Source organism: Pristiophorus japonicus, chromosome 21 (genome assembly GCF_044704955.1).
Source record: "Pristiophorus japonicus isolate sPriJap1 chromosome 21, sPriJap1.hap1, whole genome shotgun sequence".
Lineage (NCBI taxonomy): Eukaryota > Metazoa > Chordata > Chondrichthyes > Pristiophoridae > Pristiophorus > Pristiophorus japonicus.
Genome location: NC_091997.1, coordinates 23,712,097 through 23,735,350, shown reverse-complemented (window position 1 = coordinate 23,735,350; position 23,254 = coordinate 23,712,097). Strand labels below are relative to the sequence as shown.

The 23,254-nt window shown below is 43.9% G+C and overlaps 1 protein-coding gene across 1 annotated transcript in view; it reads left to right on the top strand.

Moving 5' to 3' along the window:
• The window catches only part of ngfrb (nerve growth factor receptor b), a 180,362-nt gene extending 159,313 nt beyond the window's left edge, over positions 1-21,049 (top strand). Inside the window, exon 6 of the mRNA XM_070864031.1 lies at positions 18,833-21,049. Coding sequence (XP_070720132.1) covers positions 18,833-19,137 — 305 coding nt within the window. The 3' untranslated portion in view covers positions 19,138-21,049. The remainder of the gene's footprint in view (positions 1-18,832) is intronic.
• Positions 21,050-23,254: the final 2,205 nt, after the last annotated feature.

Genomic DNA, 23,254 nt, shown 5'->3' with positions numbered 1-23,254 from the left:
TAGCCCACGCAAACCACACACTTCACCCTAATATGCAACTGGTTATAAGCTGTCAATGTAGCACAGCAGACTGGAGCGAAATGATAATAACATAACAGCTGGATTGTGGTTATTGTAATCTACCCTTGGGAAAAGAACATCTATGGGGTAGGAACAAGAGCTGATGGAGCTAGCTACAAGATCATGCTGGTCTCAAAGGGAAGGGTTGGGTTCTGTAAATTGGAAGCTGGTAAGCATTGTATCTCACAGCTAATTTGAACTGCTAGATGCAGCATGTTGTCAAACTGAAGGTTTATCTGTGTAAACTGTACACTGGACATTTGCGTTTCGCTGCTGAAAAGCTATCATACCCCCGCAAAAATGTGTCTTCAATTTGATTATGTTTTAAGGAAAGGTTTTCCTTAGTGGTAAAGCCAGATCAAGTTCATGAAATAAGTTTTAAACAACACAATTCAATTGGGCCAGAATGATTGAAGAGTAATGTCTCAGGGGATAGTTGCTACATTTGATTGAACCACAAGTGAGATTGGCCAAAGGGTTGAACTCCCTGGTTTCAGGCAAAGCCAAGTTGATTGGATTCGCTCCTTAGGAATGTTGATGCTCATTTATCCTGTTCTGACCTTGGCTGATGTGATGCACCCCATGGTATGGTATGGTTATGTTGCTGGAGTAGTAATCCAGAGGCCTGGACTAATGATCTAGAGACGCAAGTTCAAATCCCACCACGGCAGCTGGGGAATTTAAATTCAGCTAATTAAATAAATCTGGAATTTAAAAAAAAGTTAGTGTTATTAATGGAACTACCAGATTGTTGTAAACACCTGTTTGGTTCATTAATGTCCTTTAGGGAAGGAAATTGACCATCCTTACCCGGTCTGGCTTATATGTGATTCCAGACCCACAGCAATGTGGTTGACTCTTAACTGCCCTCTGAAATGGCCTAGCAAGCCAATCAGTCATACTAAACCACTCCAAAGACTGCAGCGGTTCAAGAAGGTGGCTCACCACCACCTTCTCAAGGGCAATTAGGGGTGGGCAATAAATGCTGGCCTTGCCAGCAACACCCACATCCTGTGAATGAATAAAAAAAACACTGATCACTTGAGGTTAGTGAAACATAGATATAGAAACATAGAAAATAGGAGCAGGAGTCGGCCATTCGGCCCTTCGAGCCTGCATCACCATTCAATATGATCATGGCTGATCCTCTATCTCAACATCATATTCCCGCTTTCTCTCCATAACCCTTGATGCCTTTTGTGTCTAGATTTGTGAAGTTTTTTTTCCTGTGGTTGAAAAAAATCTACAGCTGTGAAGGAATCAAATTTGAATCTAAAGTTAGCAAATCGAATTTGAATATCTACAAAATTGATTTTGCATTTATCTGCCAATGCTATCCTAATCATGGGGGAGGGGAGCTGGTGTAGGGAGAGAGATTGAGTTGAGGTTGTGATTACCCAAGGACACTGCTCTTCTTTAGGCACAGATGTCTATACGGTGTGGTGCTAATTTCCAATACCAAAGTCAGAAGATATGGTGGCAAACGATGTTCAGCCCCTGCACACTCTCCTGATTGCTTCCACATCCTAAGAAACGTTACTCACTTTATCCAGCTTTCACCAAGAGGGCTGTGATGATGGGACAGTCATAAGCAATCCCTCGAAATCGAGGAAGACTTGCTTCCACTCTAAAAGTGAGTTCTTAGGTAACTGAACATCCAATACGGGAATTACAGTTTCTGTCACAGGTGGGACAGACAGTCGTTGAAGGAAAGGGTGGGTGGGACTGGTTTGCGGTTGCTTTCTACATGCTCTCGGTGACGAGATTTGAGGTGCTCAGCGCCCTCCCAGGTGCTCTTCCTTCATTTAAGGCGATCTTTGGCCAGGGACTCACAGGTGTCGGTGGGGATGTTACATTTTATCAAGGAGGCTTTGAGGGTGTCCTTGAAACGTTTCCTCTGCCCACTCGGGGCTCGCCTGTTGTGTAGGAGTTCCGAGTAGAGCACTTGCTTTGGGAGTCTTACGTCAGGCATGCAAACAATGTAGCCCACCCAACGGAGCTGGTTGAGTGTGGTCAGTGCTTCGATGCTGGGGATGTTGGCCTGATCGAGAACACTGACATTGGTGCGTCTGTCCTCCCAGTGGATTTGCAGGATCTTGCGGAGACATCGTTGGTGGTATTTCTCCAGCAATTTGAGGTGTTTACTGTATATGGTCCACGTCTCTGAGCCATACAGGAGGGCGGGTATCACTGCAGCCCTGTAGACCATGAGCTTGGTGGCAGATTTGAGAGCAATATTGTAATGTCCTGGTAGTGTTTGGGAATCAAGTATCAGATAAAGGACCAAAAAGTAAAAGACTCGGATCTTTCAGTCACTCATCAAGACAGGACTCATCCAGGCTACTCTAAAATTTACAGTAACAACAACCTGTTGGTAATGAGATTAAAGTACTTAGTTTCAACACAAAAGCAAAATACTGCAGATGCTGGAATCTGAAATAAAAACAGAAAATGCTGGAAATCTCAGCGGGTCAGGCAGCATCTGTGGAGAGAGACAGAGTTAAAGATTCAGGTCATCAGAATTGGCGAAAGTTCGCAATGAACAGATTCTAACGGAGCACTGAAAGGGGGAGGGGAGGAAAGGACAAAAGGAAAGGTCTGTGATAGGGTGGAAGACAGGAGAGATTAGAGAGACAAAAGGGTGATGGGCCAACTTGAGATGGTAATAGCAGAAGTTAGAAAAAGATTAGTTTAGATAGGGTGTGAATAGCAGAAAAATTACCAGCTGCCATAGGAAACAGAGAGAAAAAACCCCATAAGATCAGATGGGCGGGAGGTGGGGGGTTAAAAAAAAAAACAGGGGAAAGAGAGCAAAATATGGGCAGAGGTTCTGGTCTGAAATTGTTGAACTCGATGTTGAGTCCAGAAGGCTGTAAAGTTCCTAAACGAAAGATGAGGTGCCATTCCTTGAGCTTACATTGAGCTTCATTGGAACAGTGTAGGAGGCCGAGGGCGGAGAGGTCAGAGTGGGAGTGGAGTGGAGAATTAAAGTGACAGGCGACCGGAAGCTCAGGGTCACACTTGTGGACTGAACGGAGGTGCTCCGCAAAGCGGTCGCCCAATCTGCGTTTGGTCTCCCCAGTGTAGAGGAGAGCACATCGTGAGTAGCGAATACAGTGTACTCAATTGAAAAAAGTACAAGTAAATCACTGTTTCACCTGGAAGGAGTATTTGGGGCCCAGGATAGTGGGAAGGGAGGAGGTAAAAGGGCAGGTAACTAAGGGAAGTTATCTCCTGTGTCCTGACCAATATTTATCCCTCAATCAACATAAGAAACAAAACAGATTATTTGGTCATTTTCACATTGCTGTTTGTGGGAGTTTGGTTGGCGACCACGTTTCTCACATTACAACAGTGACTACATTCTGAAAGCACTTTGAGACGTCAGGTGGTCGTGAAAGGCACTATATATAAATGCAAGTCTTTCGTTCTTTACAATGAAAATGTGAAATAAACAGGATATTTTAGAAACCCATGACTAACATCTGGAGCAAAGTATTTGCAAATTGTGTTTACACAATTCCTGTTGCTACATTTCAAGTGTAGCATGGACTTTATAAGGAATGTTTTTACCGAAATGGCACGGTAATATGTAATCATTTGCCTATTCCTGGAAGTATCTGTACATCTTTTGCCTCAAGCCAAATTCTATTCCGTACTATTGAAATAAAATACCTACAGTGTGTTTCTCAGGATTTTTGCTGCGAGTTAGATCTGTTTATTTTGATCGTTCCTCGCGCAGACGTTCAAAAATGTAAACTCTACTGTGCAAACTATTTCAGACACTGCTGCGATATATTTGCTCCATTAACTACTGAAAGGCCCAACAGGTGACACACAATTGACTCCCTCAAAGGCTGCAGAGTCTTTGGTAGACTGCTCTCACATTTTGAACTTTATACAAACACTATTTAATAGACTGTAACCCAAAACCAAATTCAATGTCCATGGTTGAATGGATCCCCTGTAGAACAAACAGAAAAGACGCATCACAGACAATTAAATCATATTTAAGTGAGGCATCACGTAAAAAGCATATGGGTGCAACATCACGGCAGAGAGGAGGGGTAAAGGGTAGCTATTCAGAGTGACAGAAGCTGGAAAGTGGGGTCCCATAAGGATCAGTGCTGGGACCAATGTTGTTTACAAATAACATTAACGATTTAGATTTTGGAATCAAAAACACAATTTCTAAATTTGTGGATGACATCAAATTATGCGAGGGATAGTCGCTACTGAGGAGGTCTGCAACAAATTACAAGCCGACTTAATAAACTTGCATAAAATTGGCAAATGAATTTTAACAGATAAATGTGAGGTATCCTGTGTTACATTTTGGTAAGAAAAGTAAGGAGGTCACACATTACTTGGAAAATAAGAATATAAATGGGCTAGAAGAGTAAAGGGATCTCGTAGTACAAATACACAAATCATTGAAGGTAGCGAGGCAGGTTAATAAGGCCTTAAATAAGCAAACTAAGTAGCATTGTTTATCTAGAGGGATATCATTGAAAAGTTGAGAAGTTTTCTAAACTTGTGTCGAACCTTAGTTAGACCACACTTGGAGTATTGTATGTAATTCTGGTCGCCATATTTAAAAAAGAAGGCCGACAAAAAGCAGTTAACGTAACATCTGTGGTTGGGAAAATGTTGGAGTCCATTATTAAAGAAGCAGTAGCAAGACATTTGGAAAAGCAAAATTCGGTCAGGCAGAGTCAGCATGGATTTATGAAGGGGAAGTCATGTTTGACAAATTTACTGGAATTCTTTGAGGATGTAACGAACAGGGTGGATAAAGGGGAACCAGTGGATCTGGTGTATTTGGACTTCCAGAAGGCATTTGACAAGGTGCCACATAAAAGGTTACTGCACAAGATAAAAGTTCACCGGGTTGGGGGTAATATATTAGCATGGATAGAGGATTGGCTAACTAACAGAGAACAGAGAGTTGGGATAAATGGTTCATTCTCTGGTTGGCAATCAGTAACTAATGGGGTGCCGCAGGGATCAGTGTTGGGAACTAAACTATTTACAATCTATATTAACGAATTGGAAGAAGGGACTGAGTGTAACATAGCCAAGTTTGCTGATGATACAAAGATGGGAGGAAAAGCAATGTGTGAGGAGAAATCTGTAAAAGGACATAGACAGGCTAAGTGAGTGGGCAAAAATTTTGCAGATGGAGTATAATGTTGGAAAGTGTGAGGTCATGCACTTTGGCAGAAAAAATCAAAGAGCAAGTTGTTATTTAAATGGAGAAAGATTGCAAAGTGCTGCAGTACAGCGGGACCTGAGGGTACCTGTGCATGAAACACAAAAGGTTAATATACAGGTACAGCAAGTGATCAGGAAGGTCAATGGAATCTTGGCCTTTATTACAAAAGGGATGGAGTATAAAAGCAGGGAAGTCTTGCTACAGTTATACAGGGCATTGGTGAGGCCACACCTGGAATACTGCGTGCAGTTTTGGTTTCCATATTTACGAAAGGATATACTTGCTTTGGAGGCAGTTCAGAGAAGGTTCACTAGGTTGATTCCGGAGCTGAAGGGGTTGACTTATGAGGAAAGGGTGAGTAGGTTGGGCCTCTACTTATTGGAATTCAGAAGATTGAGAGGTGATCTTATCGAAACTGATGGGGGAGACTAGAACTAGAGGGCATGATCTTAGAATAAGGGGCCGCCCATTTAAAACAGAGATGAGGAGAAATTTCTTCTCTGAGGGTTGTAAATCTGTGGAATTCGCTGCCTCAGAGAGCTGTGGAAGCTGGGACATTGAATACTTTTAAGACAGAAATAGACAGTTTCTTAAATGATAAAGGAATAAGGGGTTATGGGGAACGGGTGGGGAAGTGGAGCTGAGTCCATGATTAGCCATGATCTTATTGAATGGCGGAGCAGGCTTGAGGGGCCGTATGGCCTACTCCTGCTCCTATTTCTTATGTTCTTATGTTCTTATATTATAAAAAGGATATGGAGGGTGCACAAAAGATTTACAAGGATGATACCAGAAATGCGAGGGTAAACCTATCAGGAAAGGATGAACTGGCTGGGTCTCTTTTCTCTTGAAAAGAGAAGGCTGAGGTGTGACCTAATAGAGCTCTTTAAAATTATGAAAGGTTTTGATAGAGTGGATACAGAGAGAATGTTTCCACTTGTGGGGAAGAGCATAACTACAGGCCATCAATATAAGATAGTCACCAAGAAATCAAATAGGGTATTCAGAAGGAACTTCTTTACCCAAAGAGTGGTGAGAATGTGGAACTCGCTACCACAGGGAGTGGTTGAAGTGAATAGTATCGATGCATTTAAAGGGAGGCTGGATAAGCATATGGGGGAAAAGGGAATAGAGGGTTATGCTGATAGAGCTAGAAGAGGAAAGATGGGAGGAGACTCGAGTGGAGCATAAACGCCGGTATGGACTTGTTGGGCCGAATGGCCTGTTTCTGTGCTGTACATCCTGTGTAAGACTGCTTACATTGAAATCGGGGGACAACTTCTGGCAGCCTCTGAAAAGTCTTTCTACTGACGTGACCAGGCTTAACATTTCCTTGTGATTGAAGTGTAATTTATCTTAATGCTGCAGAGAAGCGCTTCACCTAAGATTGACCTACAAATAAATACCTTTTAAAATAAACTTTGGCTACATGACAGTTACTGAACTTTAAAAATCAGTCGGTTGTTTGAAATGCTTCACGATGTCACAATGTGATAAAAACCTTATAAATTGTGCTTTGATGTTGCTTTTTATGGGATGCTTTAATGCCTCACTTCAATTTACTGTCATCACCACTCCCACCACCGCTGATGGACCTGAAACCATCAGTAACTAATGTCAGAGATTAAAATGTTCTCTCTTTCGGATGAGATGTTAAACCGAGGCCCCGCCTGCTCTCTCAGGTAGACGTAAAATATCCCTTGGCACTATTTCAAAGAAGGGCAGAGGAGTTATTCCCGGTGACCTGGCCAATATTTATCCCTCAACCAACATAATAAAAACAGATTATCTGGTCATTATCACATTGCTGTTTGTGGGAGCTGTGCATAAATTGGCTGCCGCATTTCCCACATTACAACAATTGCACTCCAAAAGTACTTCATTGGTTGTAAAGCGCTTTGCGATGTCTGGTGGTTGTGAAAGGCGCTATATAAATGCAGTCTTTTTTGTCTGTCTTCAGGCACAACCCAATTTTGTCAGCTTTGCGTCTACAATCTAATTGTATTGCTAGGTGTTTTTCACAATTTAAGTGGGTTAGTACAAATATTCGCTTTCCCGCAATTACACTTTAGTGAAATCTTAGTGATAAAACTGCATCCTGTTCGCACTCAGACTTGCATGCTCCTTGTGATTAAATAGTAGTTGATCTCACTCATATTATTTAACAAAGGTGAATCCATTCATTAAGTATTATTGAGCAACCGTACATACACTTATGGAGTGCTCAATTCCAAATGGCCGTGATTGTTACTCATGTCCCTTGGTGGATGGAACAGCTCCAGGAGTGGCTTTACCTATTTAACTTGTTTCGGAAATTCAAAAACTCAGCAAGGGTGAAATTGCACTTGGGCGGGGAACTGAAAACTCACAATTGCACTGGCCACCAGTTGTACGACAAGCCCGATATTCAATTATATTCAAGTCAGCAGGTCTGAATATTGGGCGGGGAGTATAACGGGCAACCGATACGATACCGCTTGTTTAGTGTCATGTCCTATTTCACCCCGTCAGCTGCATTCTTGATCATGCACATATTGGGCCAGAAATTGCAGTTGGAGGCTTCCTGCGGGCGGGTGCATCCGATGGAAATTTTTTTAACGAAAGTACCCGGTGGTCCCGGAGGAATGGACACTTCAGCTCCGAGGCCTAGATGTGCAGCCCACGCAGCCCAGGAGCGTACGGGCATCCTGGGATCACGTGGGTCTGGACCACCAATGAACATGGAGTATTCTCATTGATAATAATGGTGAGTTCCATTTGTACGGAGCGCCCATTACTGTCAATGAGAATACCCCCAAAATCAGAGAAACACAATATATAAATAAAAAAAACACCTCACATATTTAAAATTAATTTAAATTAAATGTAATTGAATGTTTTAGAATATTTTTTATTTCAAATGTTTTTAATATGTTTTAATAGGGTTAAAAATAAACTTGCCTTAATGGACAGGGTTTTTAATATAAAAATTAGTGATAAAATTTAAATTTTCTATCTTCCAAAATTCTTACGCTGGTAAAAGCTGGCCTTACGACCTCTTTGACCAGGCGTAAGGACATTCGCTCAGGAATAGTTGGTCAAATAGCCCAACTCTCCGCTCGCGAAGGCCTTTCTCCTGTGGACGCGTGTGATCTATCAAAAGGAATTTTGACAGTTCGCAAGTGCCGGGTTTTGACGCATGCGCATTGCAAGCCGAGAACCGGCACTTGTGGGGCCTCATCGGGTGCGTGCGCACATTGTACGCACCCAGAGAGGCCGGAATTTACAGACCACTTATTAGCAGTATAGTATTAGGCAGTCCCTCATATCGAGGATGACCCACTTCCACACCAAAAAGGGAAGAGTTCACAGGTGTTTCAATGAGGGACCTGACATTCTAGGTCCTGAACTACATCCTGAAGGGTGGAAGATGCCTGTGCATGGATTCTTTTAATGTGGGGTGGCCGTTGCATACAAGCCACCACACGGGCTTGATAGAGCTAGGTCTTGGTCCAGTGGCAAGGGTTTATACTGGGGAGAGGTGTGGGGAGGGATTCACTCGGTCATCCGCCCTGCTGACACACCAGCGAGTTCACACTAGAGAGACACCGTTCACCTGCCCTGAGTGTGGGAAGGATTCACTCGGTCACCCAACCTGCTGGTACACCAGCGAGTTTACACTGGGGATTTATTTGTAGCAAAGCAGTGTAACTACATAGAACAATTGCGTTTTGTCAATTAACTGATCCTACCCCTGTCACCCTTCAAAGTATGTGTTGAACTGGGTTATGTCACTGAATGACACTTTGTGCAATCATATTCATATATACTTGGCTGGTATAAATATTCTTAGTCATCTGCACAACATGTTATATGAATACCATTTTTTGATTGATGAAATTGATAGAACCAAGTTCAAACCAATCATATCAAGTTAGTTTTCAAACATCCAAACTCGGTACACTTAAAATAATCGCGATGAAACAGGAGGTTTGGCTCTTGAGAGTTGGCATAACTGAAGAAGCAACACAGATTAGAAATAATTAGTCACCACTGAACACCAGAATTTAACATGAATTGAAGTGTTTTTAACGTGGGCTAATTTAAATGTTCCTGTCCCTTTAAGAAAAAAATGACAGTGTTCACGCGTGAAATGCCCAATCTGTCAGCTGATAATTCAGCTCACGACACGCAACGCACACTGTGCATGTCGATGTGACCTGAAATGTTTTGTGCACTTAGAGCCTATGCACAAAATGGGAAGATTCATTAAGACCCATTTACAATTTAAATTTGTGCAAAGCTCCTTAATGCACCTAGGGTACACCGTGTTCCAGACACACTCTGTGCATGTTGGAAAGGACGATTGCTCCATATCGTATAGAGCTTTTTAATGTGGGCTCTTATGGGAAAAGAAAGAAAATCACCTTTTGCTCGGGTTTATTTATTTCACCAATTATGTTGGGTCTTTGTCTAAGCTTTTGGTCATCTGCCCTAATAGCCTAGAAATCCCAGTCGGCTGCTTCCCGCGGTCGATTGGTTAAAAAAGATGCGCACTTACCTGAACCTGCTGCGCCCACGTGAGATCCGAGGCCTGAGACCTCCTTTGACTGCGCGTCGCAGCGCGTGCACGTCGGGACGTGCGCAGAGCTGGAGCTGCTGTCACATGGCTCTGGGCAGCCAATCCAGGTAAAATATTTTCTCATTCATAATAATGGGAACTCCGTAAGTTGGAGTTCCCAGTATGATGATTGAAAGCCCCCCTCAAACACCCAAAACACTAATTAAAAAAAAATAGAAAAAATACACCACATATCTTTATTAATTTAAATTAAAGTTATTTATGTATTATAAAAAATATATATTTTTCCAATTTTTAAAAAAGTTTTTTAAATTATGGTTTAAAATAAACTTACCATAGTGGGGAGGATTTTTAACAATAAAATGTGTTTTTAAATGTTATTTTATTATGTTTTTGTGTATTTTAAAACTTTTACACCTGTAAAAGTAGGCTATGTGCCTGCTTTTATCAGGCGAAAGAGTTTTCTGGACATCTGCTGGGCAAGATATGGATAAATACCGCAATCTTGCCCATGCGAATGTCCTGGATGGAGAGATATGGAAGATCTGTCAAGCTCCAACTTGACAGATTGGAAAAGCCGGTTTTCAGCGCATTGTGCCTTCCCGGTCCGTACACACTCCGTAGACACTCCGTACTCACTCCGTACACACTCTGTATGGACCCGGGGAGGCTGAGATTTCTGGGCCAATATCTCCTTATGTGGCTCAGTGTCAGATTTTTTTGATAACGCTCCTGTGAAGTGCCGAGGGATGTTTTACAACATTAACGGCACTATACAAATATAAATTGTTGTGGCTGGATAGTTGTGTGTAAGCTTATCATTTTTGCTGCTTAGGCACAAAGAAAGATTAAGCTAAGGAATTTGCTTCTGAAAGGCTATTTCATGGCATGTTGCATATACAGCTGGCTTGTTGCTTGTTGGGACTGTATGCGTCTATCTAGGATCCACAGACCCAGACATTTGTATCTGTAGTGATGCGCAGTGACAATGAGTTCCAGAGGTAGCCGCCAAGGAATATCTGCAAATCCCTGTCAAGACAGGGACGGCTCTGTCAGTGGCGGTCTAAGCTGGTACTTAATGAAGCCCTTCTAAGCCATGTCAGGTGTATGCCTAATCTCCCAACCTTTTCCCCAGTTTCCTTGTCTGCAAGGGATACTCAGTTCCTCCATTTCACCATTGAAGGCATACAGCCACACAACGTTGCCATGTATTATGCTGCAAGGGTAGCTTCTTGCCTCATACGTGCATTCCTGGATACAATTATTGACCCCATGGTCTTCCAACTCGAGCCACTTTCAATTCACACTACAGTTCGTCTTTAGAGATGCAACAGATAAAATTGCACATGCTGGAATTATGAAATAAACGCAAAAAGTCCTGGACACAGGATCATAGAATCACAGCACAGAAGGAGGCCACTTGGCCCATCATGCCTATGCTGGCTCTTTGAAAGAGCTACCAATTAGTCCCACTCCCCTGCCCTTTCCCTACAGCCATGCAAATCTTTCCTTTTCATGTGTATATCCAATACCTTTTTTGAAAGTTACTATTGAATCTGCTTCCACGACCCTTTCAGGCAGTGCATTCCAGATCATAACTCACTGTATTTAAAAAATAAAATTCTCCTCATCTTTCCTCTGGTTCTTCTGTCAATTATCTTAAATCTGTGGGTACCAACCCTCCTGCCACGGGAAACAGTTTCTCCCTATCTACTCCATCAAACCCCGACATAACTTTGAACACATCTGTGGTGTATGTAGGCACCTTTAGTAATGACTCCACGAGGCAGGGTATGATACTTAAACTGTGCAGACCTGCAGTCCTTTATTTGCAGCTCCTGAGTGATGACAACAAGCTGTGAGTTCCCTTTTATACTGGGTTACCTGCTGTGATCAGGCAACTCCTAGGTCTCCAGCAGCAGCACCCTCTGGTGTACCGGTAAGGTGTGTGCACTATAAGGGTACATTCAATGTGGCATAACAGTGTTGCAGACGTCACACAGTAAGCAGGCATGCATACACAACAATATCCATTAAATCTTCCCTTAACTTTCTCTGCTCTGTGGAGAACACTCCCAGCTTCTCTAGTCTCTCTACATAGCTGAAGTCCCTTGCAGAAGATCTCTCTTACGCACCACCGGTTATGATATAAGGGCTGACCAGCATTCTCCAGGAGCAAAACCCCGGGGCCTAAACTTCCTGTCAAGCCTAATCTAAATATCCCTGAGAGATATCCCTTGGAGGTCAAAGGGAAGAGGAAGTGTGGGTGCTCCTGGGACCTTAAAGGCAGCACAATGTGGAGCTCATGTGGTGTATAAACACTGGCATGGATTAGTTGGGCCAAATGGCCTGTTTCTGTGCTGTAGACTAAATGTAATTCTCTATGTAATTGTGTCTGGTGAGTTTTATCTACTTGCCAGGGAAGGGTAGCGGGGTAGAAAGTGCTCCCAAATCCTTTATAGAAAGAAAGAAGAAGAAGAGTTTATGGGAAGATTGAAAATGTACAGCTCTTATCAGTTTGTTAAACTTTCTTTGTCCCAGCTCCCTCAGAAATCAATGTAATTCAATGATGCATCCATTGACCAATCACAGTTTTATATTTTTAAAGTGTTGAAAGCCATTTTTGTCAGACATAGCTGAAATGTATCTGTCTCTGTTCCTCTTGTTTAATTTAGCATAACAAAAACAGATTATCTGGTCATTATCACATTGCTGTTTGTTGGGAGCTTGCTGTGCGCAAGTTGACTGCCGCGTTTCCCACATTACAACAGTGACTACATTCCAAAAGTACTTCATTGGCTGTAAAGCGCTTTGAGACGTCTGGTGGTCGTGAATAGGCGCTATATAAATGCAAAACTTTTTTTTTGCTTTTCTTGTGGTTATTTTCTTACGACCTCTTCCAAATAAACCAAATTACAAAAGGAGAGGGTGTAGCACAATATTTTACACTTAGTGAGAGAGTCAAGCATCAACCTGTAAGCAGCAAAAATATAATATTTTAACTCAATCAATCAAAAATAAAACCCAACTTGACAACACAAACCTGTTCCTTGAGCCTGATGGTACCTAAACAGCAGCTGAGAAGTGCTGGGTTTTTATGCAGGTAGTTTGCACCTGAACAGCATCTGATTCTATTTGAGAACATTTAGGTACAACGCCTTCTGACATTTATTTGCACAAAATTAAAATTGCTGCCTGCTCTCCTGGCACAGACCCCAGAATAGCTAAATAGTAAATTTGCGTGCAGTGCCATTCAGGAGCAATGTGGGAGCGAAGACTTAGTACCCAGATTTCCTCTTCATGAAACACATTCCTTGCTACCTATTACGGAGCAGGACGGAGGACCATCAGCTCCATATTGCTTGACAGTAACTTTCTCTTAATATAGTTCAGGTTTTAGTAAAACAGGCTGGATTTTTGACGAATTTGCGACTGGGTTTTCGCCGCGATTTGACCCTGCGGGGCGAAAACCCGGTCAGCGGGATCTTCGGGCGCCTATTTGCGGTGGCGCTTCCATGTACTGCCGGGGAGAGGAGGGAGCGCTGACGTGCAACGCCGCGGATTGCATTACCGTCGTACTTTCGGCACTCTCCGCCACGCCCAGAATACCGCCACGGTCAAACCTGTCGGTGCAGCCCTGCCAGCAGCGGTAAGTATGAAGACCAGAAAAAAAGGTAAGTTAAAGTTTTAATTTTTAAATTCTTTTTCAGTGAATGTTTTCTTTTAATGTTTTTAGCAATTTTCCTTTTGTTTGTTCCCCCTCCCCCCTCCCAAGGTCTCTCTTGCAGCGCTACCAGCCCCGGACTAAAGTTGCCGAAACTCGTGGTTTGCGCCGCAAATCCTTGTGCAACGCCAACTTTACCGATCGGAGAGGCCGAAAGTTCGGCCTACAAATGGTAGCGCAGCGAAACCAGTGATCTTGGTGTTTACCGAAAATCGAGGCCTATTATACAATCAAATGATATACAACACTTGCATTGAGATTTAAAAAATGCTGCCCATTTGACTTTTTGCAAAACTGTCCTGAATTATAGATCTGACCCCGTCAATTAATAATAACAGGATCTTGCCTATTACATGATTCCCGGGATGGCAGTACTGACATATGAGGAGAGACTGGATCGACTGGACCTGTATTCACTGGAGTTTAGAAGAATGAGAGGGGATCCTCATAGAAACATATAAAATTCTGACGGGACTGGACAGGTTAGATGCAGGAAGAATGTTCCCAATTTTGGGGAAGTCCAGAACCAGGGTTCACAGTCTAAGGATAAGGGGTAAGCCATTTAGGACCGAGATGAGAAACTTCTTTATTCAGAGAGTTGTTAACCTGTGGAATTCTCTACTGCAGAGAGTTGTTGATGCCAGTTCGTTAGATATATTCAAGAGGGAGTTAGATATGGCCCTTATGGCTAAAGGGATCAAGGGGTATGGAGAGAAAGCAGGAAAGGGGTACTGAAGTGAATGATCAGCCATGATCATATTGAATGGTGGTGCAGGCTCGAAGGGCCAAATGGCCTATGCCTGCACCTGTTTTCTATGTTTCTATGTTTGCATGCAATTTAAATTGCTGCACTGTCTACAATCAAGTGCCGAAGCGATGCACACCAAAGCATGTCATCATCCACTGAAAACAGATGGTCTGTTCCAACCACTGGGTTGCGTGTCAATACAAAAAGAGCTGTCAGATGCGAGCTGGCTTTCGGCACTATTCAGCTGACAAGTAACTTAGCAAGAAGTACAGGGGTGTTGAAGATGTGGCCCAGAATCTTGGCAATCCAGCCTTCAAAACCCAGGCAACCCTCACCCTCATGACCGATTTGTCACGGGGTCCACGCCCTTGGGGGCCCTGCCCTGTTGCGCTTGTGTCAGTGGAGGCAGGGCCGATGGAATTTAAGGCCCAGTGACTCATTAAAACTGACTCAGTAAAAGTTTTATTGCGGGAACACCAAGTAACTTCATCTGCAGACATTTATTAGGCTTGTTTAGAGGCCAGACGAAATAAAAGCCACGGTCCTCATGTCGCGTGCTAATAACAATAAAGTATTGACTGGCATTACCTTGTGTAATGCGTTGGCTTCATGGTGCTTTGCTTAAGAATTCATAGCAACACATTGATTGCTATTAAGAACTAGTTGGTTTATTAACAAAGGTTTAACAATCACACTACACATTACCAGTTCATCCACTAGGATCACAACTGCATACCTCATCGTGGATGACCCAGACCCAATTGACTGGGGTTTTATTGAGTCGTGTGAACATCACGTGACTGGCTAAGCCACTCACAATGCAACAGCTCTATTTTGGTAAAACTTTTAAATCAAGTGCCCCTTTTTTAAGGGTACCAAAACCCCCAAAGTAAACATTAAAGGGAACCTTGTTAAAGCAAATTAAATTAAAATGTTGTTCCCTGTTGAAATGATGCACTCCAGTTCCTCCGGTGCCCACCTCTCGCGGAAGGCCATGAGTGTACCATGGACATTGCATGCTCCATCTCCCTCATGAATTTGAAGTTACGTGCTCCATGTTTTTAAAATGATGAGAAGAGCAAAAGAGGGTATAAATGGACAATAGATATAAGTTGTTCCTTAACTTGGACTGTGAATACAGAACTAGAGGACATGATTGGTGCCAGATTTGAGTTCCTGGTCTTCAAACACTCTCTGAGTAATACTTCTGAGTGTTTGAAGACCAGGACCTCAAACCTGGCACCAAGCTTATGGTCTACAGGGAAGTAGTGATAGCTGCCCTCCGAGATGGCTCAGAGATGTGGATTATTTCTGGCAGCCACCTCAAAGTGCTGGAAAAGTATCACCAGTGCTGCCTCCGCAAGATCCTGCAAATCCACTGGGAGGATAGACGCACAGACGTTCTCGCTCAGGCCAACATCCCCAGCATCGAAGCACTGATCACACTCGACCAGCTCCATTGGGCGGGCCACATTGTCTGTCTCCCGACATGAGAATCCCTAAGCTGACACTCCAGTGCAGTGCTGAGGAAGTGCTGCACTGTCAGAGGTGCCATCTTTCGGATGAGACGTTAAATCGAGGCCCCGTCTGCTCTCTCACGTGCATGTAAAAGATCCAATGGGGCTATTTTGAAGAAGAGCAGGGGAGTTATCCCCTGTGCCCTGGCTAATATTTATCCCTCAATCAACATAACACAAAAAATGTTTACCTGGTCATTATCACATTGCTGTTTGTGAGGGGTTTGCTGTGTGCAAGTTGGCTGCCGCGGTTCCTACATTACAACAGTGACTACGCTCCAAAAGTACTTCATTAGCTGTAAAGCACTTTGGGATGCCCGGTGGTCATGAAAGGTGCTATATAAAAACAAGTCTTCCTTTTTTCTTTTGTATTGTATGAGGTAGGATTCAGTGACTTGGAGATGGTGACTTTACTGGATAGTCCCATCGTGTCATTACAACTATGCGGGTGTTGCTGAGGATGCCGTGAATAGCACGTTTAGTGAATTGGTGTTTCCGCAGGTAAAGGTTACACCGACAGATAAGGAATGGATGACCAACATGAAGAGCAGTGGAAGGAAGGTAGTGCAGAGGTCCTTGCGGTCATCCCCCTCCAAAACAGATACACCGCTTTGGGTACTTTTGGAGGGGATGAGTCATCAGGGCAGGGCAGCAGCAGCCAAGTCCATGGCACCATGGGTAGCTCTGCTGCACAGGAGGGCAGGAAAAAGAGTGGGAGAGCTATAGTTGTAGGGAATTCTATTTTAAGGGGAATAGATAGATGTTTCTGCGGCCGCAACCGAGACTCCAGGATGGTATGTTGCCTCCCTGGTGCAAGGGTCAAGGATGTCTCGGAGCGGTTGCGTGGTGCATATAGGTACCAATGATATAGGTAAAAAATGGGATGAGGTCCTACAAGCTGAATTTAGGAAACTAGGAGTTAAATTTAAAAAGTAGGATCTCAAAGGTAGTAATCTCAGGATTGCTACCAGTGCCACGTGCTAGTCATAGTAGGAATCGCAGGACAGCTCAGATGAATATGTGGCTTGAGGAGTGGTGCAGAAAGGAGGGATTCAAATTCCTGGGACATTGGAACAGGTTCTGGGGGGGCGGGGGGTGGGGTGGGACCAGTACAAGCCGGACAGTCTGCACCTGGGCAGGACCGAAACCAATGTCCTAGGGGGAGTGTTTGCTAGTGCTGTTGGGGAGGGGTTAAACTAATATGGCAGGGGGATGGGAACCTATGCAGAGAGACAGAGGGAAGTAGAAAGAGGGCAGAAGCAAAAGATAGAAAGAAAAGTATAAGTGAAGGGCAGAGAAACCCAAGGCAAAAATCAAAAAGGGCCATGTTGCAGCAAAATTCTAAAAGGGCAAAGTATGTTAAAAAGACAAGCCTGAAGGCTCTGTGCCTCAATGCGAGGAGTATTCGTAATAAGGTGGATGAATTAACTGCGCAGGCAGCAATTAATGAATATGATATAATTGGCATCACGGAGACATGGCTCCAGGGTGACCAAAGCTGCGAACTCAACATCCAAGGAGATTCAACATTCAGGAAGGATAGACAGAAAGGACAAGGAGGTAGGGTAGCGTTGCTGGTTAAAGAGGAAATTAACGCAATAATAAGGAAGAATATTAGCTTGGATGATGTGGAATCTGTATGGATGGAGCTGCGGAATACCAAAGGACAGAAAATGCTAGTGGGAGTTGTGTACAGACCACCAAACAGTAGTAGTGAAGTTGGGGACAACATCAAACAAGAAATTAGGAATGCGTGCAATAAAGGTACAGCAGTTATCATGGGTGAATTTAGTTTGCATATAGATTTGGACTTTCAAAAGGCTTTTGACAAGGTCCCACACAAGTGATTGGTTTGCAAAATTAAAGCACATGGTATTGGGGGTAATGTACTGACGTGGATAGAGAACTGGTTGGCAGACAGGAAGAAGAGAGTCGGGATAAACGGGTCCTTTTCAGAATGGCAGGCAGTTACTAGTGGGGTGCCACAGGGCTCAGTGCTGGGACCCCAGCTATTTACAATATACATTAATGATTTGGATGAAGAAATTGAGTGTAATATCTCCAAGTTTGCAGATGACACTAAACTGGGTGGCGGTGTGAGCTGCGAGGAGGACGCAAAGAGGCTGCAGGGTGACTTGGACAGATTAGGTGAGTGAGCAAATGCATGGCAGATGCAGTATAATATGGATAAGTCTGAAGTTATCCACTGGAGCTGAAATGTTCAAAATCCAACTGGCCATGGTCTTACTGCAGTTGTACAGGCCCTTGATGAGACCACACCTTGAGTATTGTGTGCAGTTTTGGTCTCCTAATCTGAGGAAGGACATTCTTGCTATTGAGGGAGTGCAGCGGAGGTTCACCAGACTGATTCCCGGGATGGCAGGACTGACATATGAAGAAAGACTGGATCGACTAGGCTTATATTCACTGGAATTTAGAAGAATGAGAGGGGATCTCAAAGAAACATATAAAATTCTGACAGGATTGGACAGGTTAGATGCAGGAAGAATGTTCCCGATGTTGGGGAAGTCCAGAACCAGGGGTCACAGTCTAAGGATAAAGGGTAAGCCATTTATGACCTAGATGAGTAGAAACTTCTTCACTCAGAGAACTGTAAACCTGTGGAATTCTCTACCACAGAAAGTTGTTGAGGCCAGTTCATTAGATATATTCAAAAGGGAGTTAGATGTGGCCCTTACGGCTAAAGGGATCAAGAGGTATGGAGAGAAAGCAGGAATGGGGTACTGAAGTTGCATGATCAGCCATGATCACATTGAATGGTGGTGCAGGCTCGAAGGGCAGAATGGCACTATTTTCTATGTTTCTATGACATAACGCTTCCCCTGCACCAGGTACTTCTGCTGCTTGGGACGTTTTACTACTTTAAAGGTGCTATATAAATACAAGTTGTTGTTGTTGTTGCTTGAATTCTAAGGGAACGATATGCTGGGGTATTCTCCTCGCCACTGCCGTGTCACTTAATGGCGTTTTTCTCTTCTGTTTGCAGCTGCACGAGCAGAGCCAGGCCTTTACAACGCCCTCCCACCCCATAAGCAGGAGGAGGTGGAGCAACTGCTAAACAGTTGCGAGGAGGAGGCCGAATGGTGCAACCTGGCTGGGTTGCTGGGCTACGATGAGGAGCATATAGACACTTTCAAGCAGGAGGAGCACCCGGTGCGGGCCCTCCTCTCCGACTGGGCGGCCAAGGACTCTGCCACCACGGATGAGCTTTGCACTGCTCTACGGAAACTGAAAAGGGACGACATCGTCGAAAGCCTCAGCGGCGAACCCACAGCCACATCCGCCGTGTGAGAGCCAGCGGCAGCCTTAATTCTGCTGGATGTTCCTTTCGGAATTGGAAACAAGAGACTGTCTATAACAGAACGTCTGAAGGAAAAGGGAGTTCAGTCCTATGCTTAAGAACACCCTTACGTGCACTGATGCATAACTTTCAGTTTTGTCCTGCCTTCTTCCCTTTACAAAGTGACTGTGTGCCGCAGAAGCAGAAAGCGCTTTCATGTAATTAAGTCAGATTTTGTCTTTTCTGTAACCATTAGAAAAAAAATATCACGTGCACATTTTCAAATGGGCCTGGTTTGGTTAAACCCGAGTGCTAAACGGGACATATGTGTAAATGTCAAAGCATGGACATTGTATCTTCTTTGTGCTCCAGCACTCTCTGCTAAACAGAAAAGTATGTTACAGTCTTGTACATTGTTAGCAGCCCCCCTCCGCATGTGTCCAAATAGTGTTTATGTAACTAATTCTAGAGTAGTCCTAAGCCACCAGAGGTGTTCTGGCTAATTCTTCGTCCAGGATGTTTGTGTGTGTCTTTTCACTGTGAAGTTTCTGAAACTTTAGGCGTATTAATTTTACCTGAAAAGGCAATGCCACATGACTTTGGAATTTTTAACAATAATCCGGCCATTTGTGATTCAGTATCGGGGACTGAAATTGCCAGATGTTTAGTTACAGTGTTAACAAGCACGGGAGACCCTTATCATCTGTCTTCACACTCAAATCACATGGCAATTATCAAGATTTCTGGAGTAGAGGGACCACGTCGTGACTAGAGAGGGCACTGCGATTCATCCTGTTGCAGAATTCCTCCGTCCGTTCATTGAAAAAAAGTCGTATCTCAAGAGGCTAGAATTGGAGTATATTGGATTGTTTTTCCAGCGTCTGTTCCAAGGTCAGGCGCACTGTTCTAAATACTTTCTATGTCTGAATATAAATCTGCAATCGGATTTCTGAAAAGATGAGTGGGTTTAGCACTTGATAGATAGCATTAGTGATTGTCCCTGATTCTCGGCCAACAGTGGGCTCATTGCCAACATTGCTTTTCTGTTAGCACGAGGTTTATTGTTGAGTTAATTTAAAATAGGACAGAAATGCCACTATGTCGGTCCCTGTGAGGCAAAATGTCTAAACTATCGTGCGTCACTTTGATTACGCCAGTTATTCCTTCCTAGCTTGCCAATGCACCATTTTCTTACAATATTTAAATCCAAGTATAGCTGTAAAATGTGAGGTCTACAACCAGAGGCAGACTGAAAATGATTAAGTGTGCTTAGATAGGGCCCAGCAGTCAATACCCAGCTCATAGATCTACGATTGTAACTTCAGTGCCTAGCGGAGACCCAAGTCTTCATGGAGATATCCTTCAAGGAAGGAATCCTGCTGATCTTACCTGGTCTGGCCTAAATATAACTCCAGTCCCACACCAATGTGCCCGCTGAAGTGTCCTAGCAAGCCACTCAGTTGTATCGCATCCTTCTCAGGGCAACTAGGGATTGGCGATAAATGCTGGCCTTGCAGGTGATGCCCACATCTTGAGAATGAATTTAAAAAAGGACGTGTCTGTGACGAGCACGTCACTCTGAATTGGTTAATTGGTTCCATTGGTGTCAATCTGGCAAGGTTATTTTTTATAGGTGAAGGAGAGTTTTTCCCTCTATTCCTGCGTGATTGGTTGTCCATCTCCATCGCTGGCTGAACACCATTCATTGGATGCTGTGGGTAAGCCTCACGGCTGTGGCCGAGAGGGACCCCATTGAGCCGCCGGGATACTTTCAAAAGTACCTCGACAGCTGGAAATGCCGTCCGGGAACCAAATACAGCCGACACAACGTTAACATTTGCTGCTAAACATAGCTGCACTCTTGCTGCAAGCAATCTCAATTTTAGGGAATCAGTTGTTAAATATTTCATCTGAGGTCTCCATTGCCATGTCAAAAATGTATGATTTTCTTTCAGATTGCTGAATGTCAAACCTTTTACTAATTAATAAAGTTAACAGTATTATAAAGCTAGTTTACTGGAAAGTTTATCACAGAAATGAAGCAACGGAGATGTAAAGTCGAACAATTTTCTTCTTGAAAGGTTCTTGTCTATGTTCATTTCATCATCATCATAGGCAGTCCCTCGAATCCCTTGCTTCCACGTCAAAAAGTTCCCAGGTGTTTCAATGAATGACCTAATATTCCAGGCCCCGAACTAAAACTTGGAGGGTGGAAGATGCCTGTGCGTGGATTTTTTTAGTGTGTGGTGGCCGTTGCACACCAGCCACCACACGGGCTTGACCGAGCTAGGTCTTGGTCCAGTGGCATTTATGAGGGAGGCAGTGGGTGGGTTTTCCATTTCTCCTGTCAGCGCAGCCCTATCGTGTGAGGCCTTCTCGTTGAGAGGGTTTATGCCATGGGTGTTTATTTTTCCCATTTGAGGCGCAACTCTCCTCTGCCACAAAATTCCTGGCCCACGATCTAAAGAAATGCTTCCCACGTGCCAATAGTGAGTTTGAGAAGTCCACTGCAGACTAAAACAATAACAACAGAGAAACACCTATCTCAATCATTAAGGAACCCAATTGTGAAATATAAACCCAGCGTTATGTTTACATGGATATTTCAGAATCTGTAATGTTGTGTTTAAGAGTCTCATGTCTGCATAAATTGCAGAGCCATGGGCGCTCTAAACCATCACTGTTTTTGAGATCAGGTTCGGTTCCAATTTTAGGGTTACATTTGTTGTGACAAACTTGAAATCTGTCCTGAGGAATACGATAGAGTCAGTTTTCTGAGGTAATGTTTACCTGTGGGAACCTAGCCCATTGGCCAAGTATCACAACGCAACACATGCAACTAGCAGGCCAGTGATACTAATTCCGAAAGATTGTCCTTGGATTTATATATAAATCCTTATAATAATTAGTTACTGCAGACTTAGCTTCTCGGTGTTGGAAGAGAATCCAAGAGGCGGTGCCAGGCTGCCTGTTGGCAGTCCGGCTGAACCCGTGGCCATAATTGTCGGATCGACCTGGCAGTCGGCCGACAAAAAAAATATAACATGGTGGCCACGGCAGTGCGCCCTCCCCTTTAAGGGCATCTGAGCTGCCAGGCCACAGAGAGTGTACCGACAGCACAAGCTCTCGGGGGCACCAATCGGCGGCAGGGCCACTCCCACGGGGCAATACCAAGAAAGGGGCAATTTCCCAAGGGGGTCCCCGCCGGTCGGTGAGGGGTCGGTATGTGCACGCCGCGATGGGAAATCAGGCAGAGCGGTCCCGGACACTGCTCCAAACCCGAGGAAGAGCAATTTCCAAAGTGACGGCCCCTCCGCGGAGTTTCGGCGGCCATTTCGCGCCTCCCTGTGGCCGCCGCCTTATCAGAAGGGGCAATTTTGGCCTCCATTTATAAAGCCCAGGATCCCATATGCTTTATTTACTGCTTTGTTAACCTGTCCTGCCACCTTCAAAGGTTTGTGCACAAATACTCCCAGGTCTCTCTGTTCTTGCACCTTTACAATTGCATCATTTCATTTGTATTGTCTCTCCTCATTCTTCCTACAAAAATGCATCATCTCATACTTTTCTGCGTTGAATTTCATCTGCCATGTGTCCGCCCGTTCCACCAGCCTGTCTGTGTCCTCAAAGTCTATCACTGTCTTCCTCACTGTTTGCTACACTTCGAAGTTTCATGTCATTTGCAAATTGTGAAATTCAACCCTGTACCTCCAAGTCATGAATGTATATGAAAAACAGTAGTGGTCCTAGTCCTGAACCATGGGAAACATCACTGTTATCTTCCTCCAATGTTTCCCCGAATTTATTATTGGGTGCGAGGTCCCTTTAAGAGGCCGTGCGGCCCATTCAAAATTTCACACATGCGCAAAATCTCCAATTTGAAAAAACGGTCCTGGGCAACGTGAGAGCTCCAGACAACAACAACAACAACAACAACAACAACTTGTATTTATATTTATGAACCATTGACTCCCTCCAGTCCGGAAAACAGCCATTCACCACAGCTCTCTGTTTTCTATCCCTTCGCTAATCGTGTATCCATGCTGCCACTGTCCCGTTTATCCCATGGGCTTTAATTTTGCTAACAAGCCTTGTTATGTATGTAACCCTTGGCAATCTGTATTACAC